At 44.9% G+C, this 17325-nt stretch overlaps 1 protein-coding gene across 1 annotated transcript; it reads left to right on the top strand.

Annotated features, from left to right (window-relative positions):
* The first annotated feature begins 363 nt into the window (after window positions 1-363).
* trmt61a (tRNA methyltransferase 61A) lies at window positions 364-15167 on the top strand. The gene is made up of 4 exons (XM_073483456.1): window positions 364-529; window positions 2118-2458; window positions 8469-8735; window positions 14430-15167. Exons 2-4 carry the CDS (start codon window positions 2128-2130, stop codon window positions 14744-14746), a joined length of 915 nt encoding a protein of 304 aa, XP_073339557.1. The 5' UTR covers window positions 364-529; window positions 2118-2127; the 3' UTR covers window positions 14747-15167.
* The last annotated feature ends 2158 nt before the right edge of the window (window positions 15168-17325 follow it).

Consider the following 17325-nt stretch of genomic DNA (forward strand, 5'->3'; position numbering starts at 1 on the left):
TGTACTTTTACTCAAATAAACAAGATTTATACTTGTAATGGAGTATGTTTACAGTGTGGTATTACTTCTCTTACCAAGCAAAGGATCTACATACTTAAACTACTACATACTATACAACTTATTGGAGATAATAATTGTGGTTTTAGTCTCTTTTTTACTATTTAAACATGGTGTACATTAGCCTCGTAGCAATAGAAATCTCATATGTAAGGACCTCCATCCGTGAACACTAAGATTTGCGGTGTCTCGGGTTGAGAAGCAGCTTCATCAGATGTGTAAATCATCTGAAAGCCTCTCTGGATCGACTTTGAAGGCGGAGGACGTTTACTAATCCGTGAAGCGGCTCAACATCCGCTCGCCTCTACTCAACTTCCTGTGAAAACAAGACCACACGTGTGGGGAATGAATGAGTACCGTCAGCGCTGCCCACCTGCACTTTCTACGGCATTAAAAGCTGAATTTGTGGCTCACGGATCGGTTTTTTTGTTCGTTTTGATCGCGAAGCCGGCGGCCGCCATTTTGAGAGAAGGTAGGTCGAGCGTCGTCAACGGTTCTTGTGCGTTCGAAGCGTTAACGGCTGTGGTGGCTAACGTTAGCATGTTAGCTAGTTAGCAAGTGAAAGCAGCGGGCAAAACACACAAAGTTGCAGTCGCAGTTGTTGGCAAACTGGGCTCACAGACGGTTTACACTGCGACCTTTATGTATGGGTGAGGTTAGAAACTGGCGTACGATTGAATAAGTGCTCAAAGTTAGCTAAGGTGGCTACCTAGCAGTCTTTGCTAACAGCTAACGTGTCTGTCAGTTGGGATGATATCGTGGCTAAGTTACAGGAAACTTCAGGACATCTGTTTCTCCACAATTTACTGTAATCTGAGGCTGAATTTATCCCGCAACAATCAAGTCAAGATGATCCCAATCACGATAAAATTAAAAACACTTTGAAGGGGGACACAAAATCAAATTTCTCCAACAAACATCAAAAACGTAACGCAAGTTAGTTAAAGATACGATTAATTCACGTCACTCACATATTCTCCACGTTGTCCGACATGTTTTTCGTCCTTTTTTCTTTCTTTTTTTCGTGAAGAAACAAACAAAATCCGCCGTTTTCTGTCTCAGTCTACTGTAACTGAAATAACTGTTTCTGCGCGTGGCAACCTGTGGCAGAGCTGGTTACCATGGCAAAGCTGGTAGCCATGGCAAAGCTGGTAGCCATGGCAGAGCTGGTAACCATGGCAGCGAGGCTCCCCAGCATCCTGGTCCAGATGCATCATCAACACTGACTGTGAAGCTACATCTTAATTACTCCCTTATCTGACATATAAGCACCGATTTAATCATTTAATCGTGTAAAATGCACTTATTTGATATCACGGCAACTGGCTCTTAATGTCCACAATAATACGCTGATCAAATTTAGTTAGGGATATGTTGGGATGTGGGTGCATATATGCGTGTTTTCATTCACTCTGCACAGTTAAAGGGGAGCGCCACCGATTTTACACACCGGTCTGTGCTCACAGGTCTTGTGGAGTACTGCTGCATATGTGAGAAAGAAAGAGCGGCCAAAAATCTAAAAAAAAAACTCATGGATGGAGGCTAAAGGCTAAAGTGGCCGCGACTAGCATAATAATGTAATTCATGTCATATCGTGTAACCAGGGTAGGTAACACCGTAAGTTATAAAGAATAATTACTACTGGCGCACCAGCAGCACTTTCAAAGCTATAGAAGCGTTAGCTAAACAGTAACTGAGAAAGTAAGTAGTAGTGACAGGACACGCCAGAAGTCGAGCTCATAATCTGCGGTAGAGGTAGGAGAGATTCCCATGTATACGACTTGAGAGCGTCCATGATCACGACAGCTGTTAGACTACAGCGTTAGTTGTATGAAGAACAAAACACTGTGCTTTGACAGTATAAAGCACAGCCTTACCATGATGTAAGGCTTCTGTATTTGGCTTTCAGGCATCAAGTTGGATGTCATGTGCAAAACAAGTATCTGAGACCTTCAGAATAATGTGGAGAAGACTGTGCATGTCTATTTTAAGAATATGATTTGTTGCTGAAGATTTTTCTGTGTTGACTCGTGAGTTAACGTCTCACCTCCTTGTCACAGAGAGCTCACCATGAGTTTTGTGGAGTACTCGGACTTCATCCAGGACGGGGACGTCGCCATCGTCTACCTGGGCCACGACTCCTTGATGCCGGTCAAGGTGCAGCAGGGCACCCAAACACAGACGCGCTACGGAGTCATTCGCCACTCCACGGACCTGATCGGTCAGCGTTACGGCTCGAAGGTGACCTGCAGCAAAGGCGGGTGGGTCCATGTGCTCCATCCCACGCCCGAGCTGTGGACGGTCAGCCTGCCGCACCGCACACAGATCCTCTACACCACCGACATCGCCACCATCACCATGATGCTGGAGCTGAAGCCGGGATCTGTCGTCTGCGAGTCAGGTGAGGGTAACTTCAGATGGTTCACATAAACTAATTTCAGTGGCTAAAACACACGACTTTATTGAATTATTCTTTTTAAAGCGTTCATCACCGGGAATTGCATTTGAGAATTCTGTTGCTGGCACAGAATCGTCTGTATAAGGAATGGATTTCAGCAAGCAGGGAAGCTACAGCTATTAGCCTTGTTGCTAACATTAATTTAACATGTTTAGCAAGAGATTATCCCAAAATAGTTCACTGTGACTGCCAGGAATGTAATTCAAAATTTGTCTCTCATGCATTCAAACATCCTCATCTTGGCATCTTAATAGTCATCACATCCTGGACGTTCCTGTGAGACTTTATGTTAATAAATATTATGCTGGAACGACGGACCAAGTCACAAATGGAAAATGGCATAGCAAAAGAAAATACCACTGGAAATAATATCAAATATTGTATTATACAAAAATGTTGAAGGTTGAAGGTTCCTCTGTGTTCTCTCTGGTGAATATCGTTTAAAGGCTGAGCTATGGTCGGGCCATCGGTGAGCGTCTGTGGTCCTAGTTTTTGCAGCGTATCCCCCACCTTTGGCTTTGGTCGGCCCATATCAGTGCTTATCTGGCTGTCTGATTAAGTAGAATCGGTGTTGGAGCCCGTCTGTGAGAGAAATCACTCTGATTGGCTGTTCGAGCCCCTTGAGCCTGTCACTGCAGTATCCATTTGGTGCAGTTTCTCCTCCTTGGTGCAGTGACAACGTTTTAATCAGACATGTTCTCGATTAAAAGTGGCTATATTATCTGAAATGCTGCTATATCATGACAAGGGTTTGTATATCCACAGTCCAGAGTGGTCTGGTTTATTTTTTCAAGTGGCAAATACAGACTACTGCCATACCACCGCTCTGTACCACCAGTATGTAGAGTTATTTCCTCCTGTGGTCTTCGCCGTGTCTTCAAGTCAACTTTTTGGCCGAGAAACGGGTGAAATGAGGCGATGCAACAGTCACAGCTAGTTTGTTTGTGTCTGAAAACAAGACAACCTTAAGTAAGCGTATGAAGGCCGTACCAATCTTCTCCTTCTGTGTATCTATGAGGTGAAACTGCTATGAAACCATCGCATCAAGTATAAATCCAGTTTTATGTTCACAAGGTCTCTCATGGGGGCGATGGGATGTTTTACTCTCTTGCTGCCTTTATTTTATTATTTATCAAAGCTTCACGTCTTCACCACTGCAGCTGATTTTAGTCTTCTTGTTCACACCTTTCAGTCTGAGAGCCTCAGCTGTTGATATTGAGCATCGTGGGACGGCGACAGATGTGTCAAAGTCAATTATGTAATCCAGTGTGTCCGTCTGATATTTCCTTCTGCCTCGCCTTCAGCTCCACCCTCCATTTGTTTAATTGCCCTCACTCCAGAGTGTGTGTCGGTGTGTGTTTTCGGTGCGGTTTCTTCCAGTTGTAGGGCGGTGAGGAGGGGGATGGGAGAGGATGTTAATACGTGTGTGTGCTGCAGTGCTTCATCATGCTTTACTGCTGCCAGCCCCCGCGCATGTCACTTTATTGATTGTATTTAGAGGAATTGTGTGTATGTGTGTGTGAGTGCATGTTGAGATTGGAGGGGTCTGCAGGGTGATGAATGAGTGCTGTAGGAAATCTGTTTAGTCAGCACACACACCAGCAGTATGGAGGGCTGTGCTATCTGCATTGGCATCACGTTACACTGGCCCGTTTAATGCATATTTAACACTCTGCATCCTCGTACACGCATCAGATTAAAACCCCTCTCTCTGGACGTCTTATCACATTCAAATAATGGTCAGAACAGCAGATAAAATGCTGGTTTATTAAATTACTTACTGAATGCAGCTTTTTATTAGCTGCACACAACAGCGCATGAGTGTCGTTGAGGTGCTAATCAGCGCTTGTACGACACAGTGGTGGCTCATAACGTTCTGCATGATAGCCTTTAAACGGTGTGCGCTGTCCCGCGGAGGAGAGATGATTTGTGAGCGAGCTGTGTGAACATGCAGCGATTAGAGGTGATAATTTTGTTTCACTCGACCTACATGCCAAGTCTGCTGAAGGGAGCATGCGGTCGTGCAGAGGAGTCACCTTGGAGGCAGATTGTTCTGGCTGTTTGAAGCTAACTATAAACTGTATGTTGTATTTTTTTACACCTGTATCAGAGCTCCACATCGAGCAGGTTCCAGTGCCAGCATACTCGGCAAATACTCGGCAGATACTCTGTGTAATTCAAGGGCCTTTGAGTCATAAGAGTGAGGCTGTGCGAAATGTCAAGGAACCTAAAAACGAAGGAAAGGTCAGCACGGCACTGAATCTTGCTATGGTGCCAGAGATGCATGGAGAAACACACTAAAACCCGACATAGCTGCATGACTTCTGATGAAGTAATGCCTCTAAAAAATGAGAGAACACACTTCAGAGAGTCGTCGTCCCCAGTGTACAGACCTTAGTCGATAGCAGCAAACAGTCAGTCTCAAGCTCTGCCAGAAGAAACGACCTACATTTGGCCTTCAAGCTGATTCACAGCAACATTCAGGGGTTGCTAGTTTTACTCAGTCCACAGGCACAGAAGTGGGTTAATGATTACTTTCGAACTTTCACTTTCTAAAATTGCCTGCTGGGAAAATGAGTTCCTTGACCTCTTTCCTCGCTCTCCTTCTCACCCAGACAACCGACCATGTTGAATCTGATCTGATAGTAAACAGAGAACAGAAAGCAGGGCTGACCTACAGTCCAGGACAGCCAGTCCCCTCCCCCACCACATTTCATCCTCTTGTATCACATCTTCCTCTCGTACAGTAGCTGCCCACTGACTTGACGTCTTGTTCTGAGAGCAGATTACAAACTAGATGTGAGTCACGGGTCGTCTTGACCATTTGCATCAAAGCAAAGCTCTCATTAAAGGGCAGTTTCATCATCATTTGCGTTATATCTGCCATCGGCTGCTGGTTAATGTGGCCACCAGCTCCGAATCCTCTATCCGACTCGTGTCTAAGGGTCAAACAAAGGTTTATTTTCTCTCTATGAAACCCAGAAGCACACACGGTCGGATACCACTTCTTTATATCGTGAACCAGAAAGCAGTAGTACCTTTAATTTTCTCTTTGACACACCGCTTCACAGATGACTCAACAGCTGCTCAAACTGAGCATCAAAACCTGACTATTTAAGCTCATCAGTTTTCTCTGTGTTTTGTGTTTCAAGGTCTTTGCTCGGAGCGTTTTTTGTCCTCTTGTGTTTCCACACAACACTTCTTGGCATGAAAAGCTTCATTGTTGTAATTTTCATGATAATTCTGCAAGTTTAACACCGACTGCAAACAGCTGACACGATGACTTCAGGCAACTGCTGTTTTTATAATGTGTTCGTTCTTCTCTTAATGCGTCAAATTGGACGGTCGCTTCGTATCGTCTCATCTGTTTTTGGCTCGTATCAAACCAATACTGGGTGCATGTAGTTGATAAGTCGTCCTCGTTTCGAGGAAAGTTGTTGTTGTCTGACTTCAGAACTGGCTGTCGCACGTTCAGCGCAATAATTAGTCTCTGGTTCCAGTTTCAGATCCCTCTGCTGATGAATAAAAACACCAGTTTTCGAACAAAAGTTAAAGAGTTGTGCTCTATCATCACATTTCATTCTGAATTTACAAATCTCTGACGTGAGTTTAGACCCAACCTCTGATGTTGAGTGTATTTCCGGTGGTTTTGGCTGTTGATAAACCAGCATGGAAACTGGATGCGTCAGCAGCACCCTGGCACGAAGCCTGAGGTCCAGAGTCGGTTCTGTGCTGATTGATCGTGTGTTTATGCGGCTCGAGTTCAGACAGCATTACGGCTCTGGGTTCACCATCACTCAGACAGAACGCTGCTGGAGCCGCACAGCCATTTCCTCTCAACAGTAAACTGTATGTTACAGATGGAGATCGATCTGCCACAGTCTGAATATCACAATGTGAGGCTGCAGATTGTGGTGTAGTTGCATTGGAGCATGTAGCCATTTAAATGTATCATGCTGAAGTAGTGCCGTTCAGTTTTGCACAAATGTCAGGGTTAGTACAAAGCCTTGAGGTAGTGTGTCCCACCAGAGTTGCCGTAAGGCGTGAGGAGTTAGCTCACCGCTGTCTCACCACTCTCAGCCAGCCGAGGAAGCTCTCTCCCATCGCCATCCTCGTGCTGGGGTGTAAAGAGTCTTTACATGTCTGTAAAGAGTCTTTACATGTCTGTAACTCAGCTGAAGAAGTTAGGATAGTGGCACGATTGAAAGAAACACACAAACACTAACGGAGCATCTTTGGTTTACCAAACTGAGCAGGTTTATTAAGAAAATAATAAACAGGACATGGAGATGTAACATTAGGTTTATTCCCCTGAAGTGCTCGTGGTTGGATAGCACTAGGCATTTCAGAAATAAATAACTTTATTGGGTCCGATCCACATGTTTTATTGTTTTATGTGATGAAGATTGGATTCAGTTTGGAAAGAAAGAGAGAGAGAGAGAAGTTTGTAGGCGTAAAATAATGGCCTGTCTCGCTTCTGAGAAATCGTGCTCGCTAAAACAAACAAAAGGGACTGAAAATATAACGTCCTTGATGGAAAATAATGAAAAACTGCGACAGAACTGAACACGTTATCAACAAAAAGTACTTTTTGTTTCAGGACTTTTGTATTGCATTACCTCATGCATTGTTTATATTTGTATATAGTCACTTAATGTCGGTGTGGTTACTAAGAACATCCAGAACAATCAGCACAGTTAGTCCTTCAGCATAAAGCTTATCTAAGAGTTATTATCTCTCTTTCTGCTGCTCCGGTTTAGTTTTTTCCTCCATCTTAAATCTCCTTATTTACATCCGTGCGTCCTCATTCCTGACGCTCACTGCATTCATCCACAGTTTCCCCATTTACTCCTGTTTCCCGTCACACACCATTCAGCTCAGCAGTGTGAGGTTTTTAGCAAGTCAAAGTGTCGCTGAGGGGTAAACATTGCTCTCTTTGTCAGCACGCTAACAAAGGCGGCGGTGACGTAATATCAGGAGGAGAAGAAGAGGGGGGGCGGAGGATGGGAGCTAACTGTGCTCTCGATGCTCGGTTCCCCCACCTTAACAGCAAGTCACATGACCGGAGTTATTTCTGTTGCCGTAAAAATCACACACTCACATCCCTCTTTTTTGCTAACTGCACATTAGCGGGCATTAAGGACCGGCCAGAGTGCTGCAGGGCCGAGAGGGCCCACTCAGAAATGTAGCATCCACTTATCAGGCCGAGTGGAGAGAGAAGCAGTGTGAAGATGTGGGTGTGTGTTGTACTGTAGTAACAGCTGTGAGCTCTTTTGTTTAGACTACATCAGGGCAGAGGGAAGCTCTAAACGTCATTTCAGACACAACAACATGTACATGTGAGGGTTTTCTCAGATTAAATGTCTTCATGTACACATTGTACTCGGACAAACAACTGCTGAGGAGGATTTGACCTTTTTCTTTATCTGGTTTGAAGACCCGAAAGTGCAACGTCGTGTGAACTGACGTCCAAAAAAGATCCCGAAATCATCAATGGGTCGCTGCCGCTTCGTCTCTCCTGGTATTGTTTGAAGACAGACTTGAAAAATTGTGAATCTCAGCACGGATTCCCAAACTAGGGACCCTGACCCCAATTTTTATTAAAAGACAAATATAACAAGGCTTTTGTACTGTGTGTAAAGAACGACAGCGTCTATGTAAATTCACCTCTGACCATAGTCAAAGTCTGAAACTAAAACCCTCCTATCTGAGCTTCCTCAGGCCTGATAGCTGTTATTACTACAGCGTCGGCGTGTCAGCCCTGCAGGTGTTTTGCAAAATGAATCGTCTTGGCACCTTTTGTCAGCACCGCTCCAGAGCATCGCTTGCATTTGGGAAAGCTTGTATACCTGCTCGGAAACAAAAACAACATTGCCACAGACGCACGGCAGCAAAAACTAAATAAAACTAATAAATAGGTTCATTCATCCTCCCTGTGTTGTCTGTGTTGTAGGGACGGGCAGCGGCTCGCTCTCCCACGCCATCCTGCGCACCATCGCCCCCACGGGTCACCTCCACACGGTGGAGTTCCACCAGCAGCGGGCGGAGAAGGTGGCGGAGGAGTTCAAGGAGCACCGCGTGGATCACCTGGTCACCGTCAGGAACCAGGACGTGTGCCAGGACGGGTTCGGAGTGAGCGGGGTGGCGGACGCCGTCTTCCTGGACATCCCCAGCCCCTGGGAGGCCGTGAGACACGCCAAGACCGCCATGAAGAGACAAGGTAGGACACGAGAGACCTTTTACTTCAGTGATAGCCTCAGTCAGCGTGAGGTTGACCTATAGTGAAGTAAGAACTCCCAGAGTACATAATTCACATAGCTGCAAACGACGAAAATCCAAAATTGTGAGCTTATTTCGTATATTAAACATAACACCAGCGTCAGAGAGCGTCCTGTCGAGTGAATACTATTAAAATATTTGTCTGTATGATCACATGAATGTGGCTTTAGAGGAACATCCAGCATCACTTGACGCTGACTCCTCCGTGACTCGTCCCGGCTCAGCAGCAACATGACTGTGACTGAGCACATTTTAAAATACCAGCCACCGAAATGTATTTCCCCTCCGGCCGCGTCGCCTCGCCCTGCACTCCCTGAGCGACCATCGATCCTCGCCAACGCAGCACTCATTAACTTTGCCCTTCCGTGTGTGTGTGTGTGTGTGTGTGTGTGTGTGTGTGTGTGTGTGTGTGTGTGTGTGTGTGTGTGTGTGTGTGTGTGTGTGTGTGTGTGTGTGAGTGTGTGTGTGTGTGTGTGAGACGCTGTTTGTTCCTGGTCACAGAATAAACTGAGCCGTTGAGGCAGAAAAGGGAGCAGCAGCGTGTCCGGGCAGGTTGTCTACCCGCTCAGGTGGTCAGTGTTTGGAAGTAAAGTCAATATTTAAATCACACAGATGGAGCACATAGCAACGTATTCTTTCTCTTGAGTCTTTCAAACAGGGTTGTTAATGATTAATCATTAACTGAGTAATAGGCATCAAGAATTTAACGATTGAAACTGTATTGACCGACGATCAGAAACATGAAAAAATCCATCAAAATGTATCTTTTAACGAATTTCAAACCCTTTCTTATCAAATATATCAAAATAAAACACAAAATCCTGGTACGAGGAAATAAAGAAAATACAACAAGACATCCTGAACAGCTGATTTTATTACATGTAAGCCTCAATATTAATTGTTGGGCCGGTTGAAAAGCGACAGACGGGATAAAAATGAAGTCATTTTTTTACTTTATCTGTTCTTATAACTCCTATTGTGTCGAACACAGAACCTGCAGTGGTTAAAGCGGCTTTCTGATGAAAAAACATCCAACGTATTTAATAAATGATTTATGATTAACCAATAATCGATTGGTAAGACATCTGATCTGATTAAAGAAATCGTTTGTATCCCTGCTTTCAGGTGTTTGCAGATATGTGAGCGACTGTTTGCACGTTCAGATCATCTTTTACGACTCTTTACCTCTTCTGTTCTGTATCTCCTGGGGAAAAAGTCAAGCATCACAAAAAAAAGATATTTACAACAAAAATATGGAGAAAATATCGACATAAAAGGAGAAAAGCTGATTACATTGGAGCTGTACAGAGAGTGGTCAGTGCAAAACATGCAAAATATAAGAGCTGCGACTATTTTAATGATCGATTAAATAATGTTCGAGTCATTTTTTAAGGAGAAAGAGTCAAAATGATCTGATTCCAGCTTCTTCGCAGCTTCAAATGCGAATATTTTCTGGACATCATCAACATTTCTCACAATTTTCTGACGTTTTATCGACCAAACAACTACTCGATTAATCGTGAAAATGGTCTGAGTTAACTGGAGCGTGTTTATAGAAAGAAAAACCCTCAAAACTTTGTGTCGCAGCGACTGAAAGATCCACAACGGGCTTAATCTTCTTTCTCAAATCAACTTCTCCCGCAGCGATGCCACATCTTTAATATACACAGGATCAGTGTTTTATGAGCATGAAGGTCTGAGTACACGCTCGTATTCCTTAGGCTCATAAATGCAGCATGATTTTATAAAGTAAGCCCCAATATGAAGAGGAATGCTGCTCCCTCTCCTCCTCTCTGAATCCCTTTTATGGTGCCACTGCTGCATATTCCTTTCATTAGCTGTTGACCCTCTCATGCACACACACACACACACACACACACACACATACAGATACTGATAAATAGAGTGCAGCCATTGTAGGAGCAGTCCCATGACCATACAGGGTTATGCTGCAGGGAGAGAGCTGGTGAATGTGGCTCCATAAGGACAGGCTTGATTTACTTCCCACTGCTCAGACGGGATGTTTTCTCCAGAGAGCCGCCGCCAAGCTGAGCACCTCTGCTCGGGAAAACGCTTCAACCAAAGAGTAAAAGATAGAAAAAGTGAATGAAATGTAACCTGGGGAAGGTCTGGGGAGTCGTGTGACACATGATAGGAAGGTAGTTTTCATGTTAAAGTGGTAACGACATCAGCTTGTGGTTCCTGTTTCTGCACAGACGGATCCAGATCTTTTCTCAGGCTCGACATAAAGTTGCTGCGAGCTGTTTCGCTGCAGCGTTTCGACGGGGCAGTGAAATACTTCTCCTTTTTTTTCCCCCTCAGAGTTGTAATTCTTCTAACGTTCTGGCCCTCGGCCCGGCCCTTTCTTTAGTAGCACCATGAATCCTGACCCTCCCTCCCCGCTCGCTCAAACACTCTTATTATGCAACCGTGAGGCAAACCCGTCCCGTGAACACACACACTCAAGAACCTGATAAGGATTCATAGTTTCACGCCTGTATAGATCCTAGATGTGGACATACGGTTGACATTCGAGGGCTATTAATAACCGTTTGAGACGCCCTTGTATAATCATCAACTCGACCTCTCCCTGCGTGCTCGTCCTGGTTGCTAAGAGACCATTGAGTTGTGTTTATGGCCGTCTCGAGGGAGAACAACGGTCCTGTTAGCCGAAGGAACGACTGCTATCTGAAACATCCCCGAAAAGTCCCCCTGTAATGTTTATCGGAGTCTTCAGCAAGGCTGCCCTCTGCAGACCCGTTCCTTTAACTTTACAACGCCGATGACTTCAGATTTTAAAGTTCGAGTCCCACGCCATCACCGCTGCAGCAGATTAAGCGAGTGAGATTAAAACGGGGCAGATTGCAACACAGATGTGTCCTGTGACCCTCTGATGCTCAGTGGGTGAAACAAAAAACAAACTGTGCCGAGTGGAAGGTAGAGGAGAAAAGAAGGATGGAGTCTGCTGCTGCGTGTGACAGGAATACAAAGTGGAAACCTCTTTATAGTCTGAAGGGCACCTTAACATATAATGAATGTGTTTAAAATCATGTGCATGCTGTTATAGATGTTGTGAGTGCAGAGCAGGTGGAAATTATAGTAAAAAAAACTAGACTAAATTGAAACTACAGAGAAACTGAATGACAGTATTCGGTAGCTTGATTGCAAACATTATAATAATCTAGCTGCAGTGAAGCCTGTGACGCCGGTTCTGCAACAAACCAGGACAACCTAACACAGTGTTTTTTATACAAAGAAAGGAATAACTTCAAACCGTCCCACCAGATGTTTCTAGAGGGAAAAAAACATCCATCCGTGTAAGAATTTTAGTTGAGAACGGCAGGTACAGTCGGTTGGGATCCTTGTTCATCAATTTGCATCTCGTGTTTGGTTTTGGCCCGGACACCTGCCGTCAAGTGTCAGTTTTGTCGTAGACATCGTTTCACCAAGTTTATAAAAAGCAGATTTTTTTTAAGGGAGTCTGGTGCAGAGAGGACAGAGATCCGATCTCAGTGCGGATAGGCTTTAAAGGTACCAACTCAAAGATAAGATCCGATCAGATATATCTGAGTAATATATCCAGATACAGATCCCTTTTTTTTTTATACGAGGTGTAAATGAAGTCAGCTGACAGGAGGTGTCGAGCGAGGGCAGATTGTCAGATAAGTCATCGGATGTCACAGTCTGAGAGGAAGTCAAGATGCTACTATTTCAGTAATTTATCACCCTTTTGGATTTTACAGTATAAAACCTGCAGAGCCTGAGTTTGTTTCGTTAACCCTAACCCCGCCCGTCCCAGCTGTCCCGCTCAGAGTCACATTCTTCCCTCTTCAGGTCAGCCGGTGAAAGTTTTCTTGGCTCGTTGCTCCGGCCTCCCGCTGCGATCACCGCGGGGTTTCATTTAGAGACGAGAGGCCGGTGCCGGTAGGTGATCTCCGTTTCATTAGAGCGCCGGCTCATCCCCTGATGATCCACAAACTCCAGCCTGGAGCCTCACAGGTCACAGGCCTGCTTTGTTTAGGAAAGAAATCTGCTTTCAAAGAGCTTTCAGGTGTGAGAAAAACAGATTATTAATAGTAGTAGTAGTCTCACAGGCTTCCCTCGGGTGAGTTTACATTTCTCCAGAGTCCATATTAAGTTCATAAACCTGGTTTAGATTATTTATCTTCGTCCGTGGTTGTTTTTTTTAACTGACTGCACACAGAGAAAACAATAAAAACACCCTCTGCTCTCCTTTCTGACTCGTCTGGCGCTCTGAGGAAGATTTGATTTGCCCAAAAGCCCTATCATGTGTTTCCTGGCCGTAATAACCATGAAACGATGGTACATTGTGCAATCTTTCTGAGTATCCTGATTCATAAAACGTCTGTTTAATCTCACAAACACTCACTTCTTCTGTTCCCACTTCTCCCTGTGTGTTGGCTTGTAGAGAACGAGGTTAAGTGGATCAGGAGTCGTCTAATCTGGATCTTTAGGAGACTCATTAGGAGTAAATTACAGCTGTTGGTGACCATATCTATCCCTAATTATGGGTCAGGTTCTAGATGCACTCAGACGACCAAGTTTTGCTTCTGATTGTTAAAGATCGAAGGGTGAATGTGGCAGGTTTGGGTCCCTTTATTCATGTTTCTCCTCTCCAACTATCTCCATCATCAGCCAACGCCGTCTCCTTCAGGCAATCGCAGCTTCTCTGTCATCATTAATTCACCAGAAAGCACGCTGACATTTTCCCCGACATCCGACGTAATCCAATATAACTTCCTCATGCTGTTGGCCGCTGTACCAGTTCAGCTTGTTTGGACTTCTTCACATGAGAAGATGCCAAAAATATCAGCCGTGTTTGAGAACAGGTGGGATGTCCAAGCTCGGTACTTGCATGTATGTAACTTCACTTCCCAAATATGTAATTAGCGTATTTATTTTAGCCGAACTCACGACCTAGACGTCCAAAACCTAAGCTACAGTTTCACAAACGTAAACTACGCAGCGTACTTAACATCACAAACATATAAGTTGTCGTGTCCAAATGAGGTCAGAAACATTGAAATAATAATTATTTTAAGGTCATTCTGGGTTGAGCTGCAACGATTAGTAGATCAACTGATAATTAATCATCGTAATCTCATAATTGATTAATCATTCCAGTCTTTTCTCAAGCAAAAACGTCAAATATTTGCAGGTTCCAGCTTCTTAAATGTGAGTTTTTGCTGCTTTTCTTTGTCATTTATGACAGAAAATGAAGAGTCTTTGGGTTTTTGACTGTTGGTTGGACAAAAGAAGCACCATGAGGGGTCATCTTAGACTTCTTTTGATTAACTTTGTTTGTTTACACTTTGTTAACATTATGTTGAAAACCAAGGGCAGTCAGGACACTCTCATGTTGGCGTCAGGGGACAAGTGAGAGGATCACTGCAGCCTGTAAGATTCAACCTGAGAACATTTGTCTTTAGGATGCATCATGTGGGAACCTCGAGCGTCTGTGGAGCACTTTCACTGGATGAGTCAAACTTTGAGCTGTTAGTGTTGCTAGAGGAAAAGTCAGAGGACCATTCAAATCTGAAGTTGTTGAGATATGTGGTGGACAGGATGACATTTAAATGAGTCCAACATCTGTTCTCCGTGTCTTTGTCTCCAGGAGGTCGGGTTTGCTCGTTCTCTCCGTGCATCGAGCAGGTTCAGAGGACGTGCGAGGCTCTGGCGGATCAGGGCTTCGAGGAGATCAACACTGTGGAGGTCCTGCTGAGAGTCCACGACGTGAGAACCGTCTCCCTGTCGCTGCCAGACTTCGGCCCGGACTCCTCCGCTCAGACGGAGCCCGACGCCGCAGAGAAAACACCTCCCGCCTCTGCTGCTCCGGTCCAGACCTCCGTCAGCCTGAAGACCACCACCCCGCCCAGAGAAATCCCAGGCCACACGGGGTACCTCACCTTCGCCACCAAACCCAGAACCTAAAGCTCCCAGTTCTTTATTTTCGCCAGCAGTTAACAGGATGTGGTTTATAATCTGTTTCCCCGCTGCGGTGTGTTCTCCGTGTACATTAATAAGACTGTGATAATCCAGCGGGGGTACCAGGTTCCTCCAGGTCCCGGTTGGCACTGCAGCGCCAAGAGGATTTACAGCCTTGTGTTACATAATTTTGAGCTCCTGTCACTTGGCACCGGTTTGTTGCTTGCATCAAGCAAGAGTGAAAATCAAGTAAATGGTGATTTCAATTGAGAATAATAGGACTGATAACTGATGAGATGCCTCCCCTTTTATAAAAATCACTTTTATTAAACGTTTCGTTTGTTTGGGGGAAGAAATATTTTATTTTGTCCCTTTTTTTTTTTTGCACTTTTGTATTCAGGTAAATACAATAAATGTGTGAAACGATCCTCGTTTTTCTTCTTGTTGATGAAAAGACAAAGAAAACAAAGTCTTATGAGCTGTTAAAGTGCCCTTGAGCAAGACATTGATCACCAACCAGATCGATCAACAACATTACTTTTTGTTTAAGTTTTGTTTCGCTAACCTTTATCTTCATCGGTGGATCCATACCTGCCAACACTCCCGATTTTCCCAAGAAGAAGAAATACGCTTTCGAGTTTCACTCCTCTCGTTGCGAGACCTTTTTGCTCGTCCTGCATCAGTTCGTCCTTCCTCTTCTGCTTCGTGAAGCGTCTCGAACTCTCTCACGTTATTTTTTTGTGATGTAAGTTTTAAATGCTGACATGATCTTTTGATTTGTTGACTGATTGTTGGCGTGGCAGGATATCCGACCGGACAAAACAAAATTGAGCTACTTTGGCTCCGATGCGGCGTGCAATCTGCAAAGTGCCTGGTGACTTTAGTACACTTATATGCATCCAAAATGTAATGCGTTTGACGTTTTCTGACTTAACGGACGATACTTTCATCAACCTCCACAATCTGAATCATCTGTAAGATTCACAGCTGTTGTATACGAGAAGAAGAATGTGAAGACTCCGTGTTTAATCACAACTACACCCACCTCCTCGTCAGGGAGCGTTACTCACTTCCTCCACACACACACACTCCCTGCTGATCGGTGGATAAAAACCAGAAAACTCAAGACACCCAAACAGTCATTTCTCCAAATCAGCAACTTCCCTGTTTCCACTGAACCAACCGGGGCTTATTTATCATCTGTGATCTTCCCTTTTTACTCACAAACTCCTTCGAGTTACACCTCATTACTGCTGTGACACTGTAATCAGGTTTTCTAGTTGTTTTTTGTGCCTGAATGTAAGTGACTTTCAGGCTGTGAGGAGGTGGTCTTTGGCATCGTCTAGAAGTGGAAAATTGGCAGTTGTCACTCAGCCGCTCGGTCAAACACGCTCGGATGCAACAACACAGCAGACTAAAACAACCACAGTGCTTTTAATAACCCGCAGTAAGCCCGGGATTATACCGTTAACCGGCCCATAACGTCCCCGGTGCACACAGATGGTGCAGCAGAAGACTTTTGACTGCAGTCAGGTGTTGCAGCACTCATTCAATATGTCAACTTTAACCCCTGAAAACCGTCTTCCAGTGTAGTTTTGTAAAAGAAACCAGTCCTTAAACATGAGTGAGAACACCCAGAGTCCACATTAAATGCGCCGGATGTCTCCTCTCAGAGAGGGGAGTGGGAACGCTCAGCAGTCAGGATGGTTATGAAACACGGTGCTGACTATGAGGAAGCTCCTCTGTGTCTCCTCTGTTTATCTGCAGCCATGTTTTCTGCCTTTTTTGGTGCAGAGCCTCATGCACAAAAGCCAGGTCACCTTTTGTAACGAGGCGGGACGTGCAGGCTCATCGGGGAATATTAAGTTAGTATATATTATGGGGCCAATCCTTGCAGAGCTTGAAGGGTTTGCAAAGAAGAGTGGCATGCAGGGAAGAGAGGCGAGGAGGAAAGACTAAAACTAAGAGCAGAATAGAGGGCATGAAGTGATAAAAAGCATGAATGATACTTTGAAGGTCAGCTCGAGATAAAAATGCAAAAACCTGCATGTCACGCTTTAGAAAACAGTCAGCAAAAATGTAAATGAAGCGTCTCTTCTGGGAGATAAAGATGCAGCACAGGGGACTCTTTCACATCTGTCTTATAATCACCACTCGGACGATGATGGGAATATTATTCAACCCTCCGTTAAATAAATACTAGCATCTCTGGGCAGTTTCCAGAAAAACTGAGTCATGTAATTGAGTGAAAGCTGGAATAATGCCCGAGCACTCAGTCATCGTCCCACCCGCAGACCAGCAGCAGCAGCAGCAGCAGCAGCAGCAGCAGCAGCAGCAGCAGCAGCAGCAGCAGCAGCCTGCAGCTCCGGAGGGTCTAATCTGGCCCGGCCGAGGGCTGGGAATAGCTTCTCTGAGCTGCTCGAAATCCTGCAGTTTAATCAGCTTGTCTTCTGCCCTCCTGAGCCGACAGCTCCGATACATTCGGGCCTCAAAGCATCGCTGCCAGAGAGCGAGGAGGGCGTGCACGAGACCCGACCGCACGCGACAGGATCCCAGCCGAGGCGAGAGGGCGTGTCAGGCCTCCA

The sequence above is a fragment of the Pagrus major genome, chromosome 16 (assembly GCF_040436345.1).
Source record: "Pagrus major chromosome 16, Pma_NU_1.0".
Taxonomy (NCBI): Eukaryota; Metazoa; Chordata; class Actinopteri; order Spariformes; family Sparidae; genus Pagrus; species Pagrus major.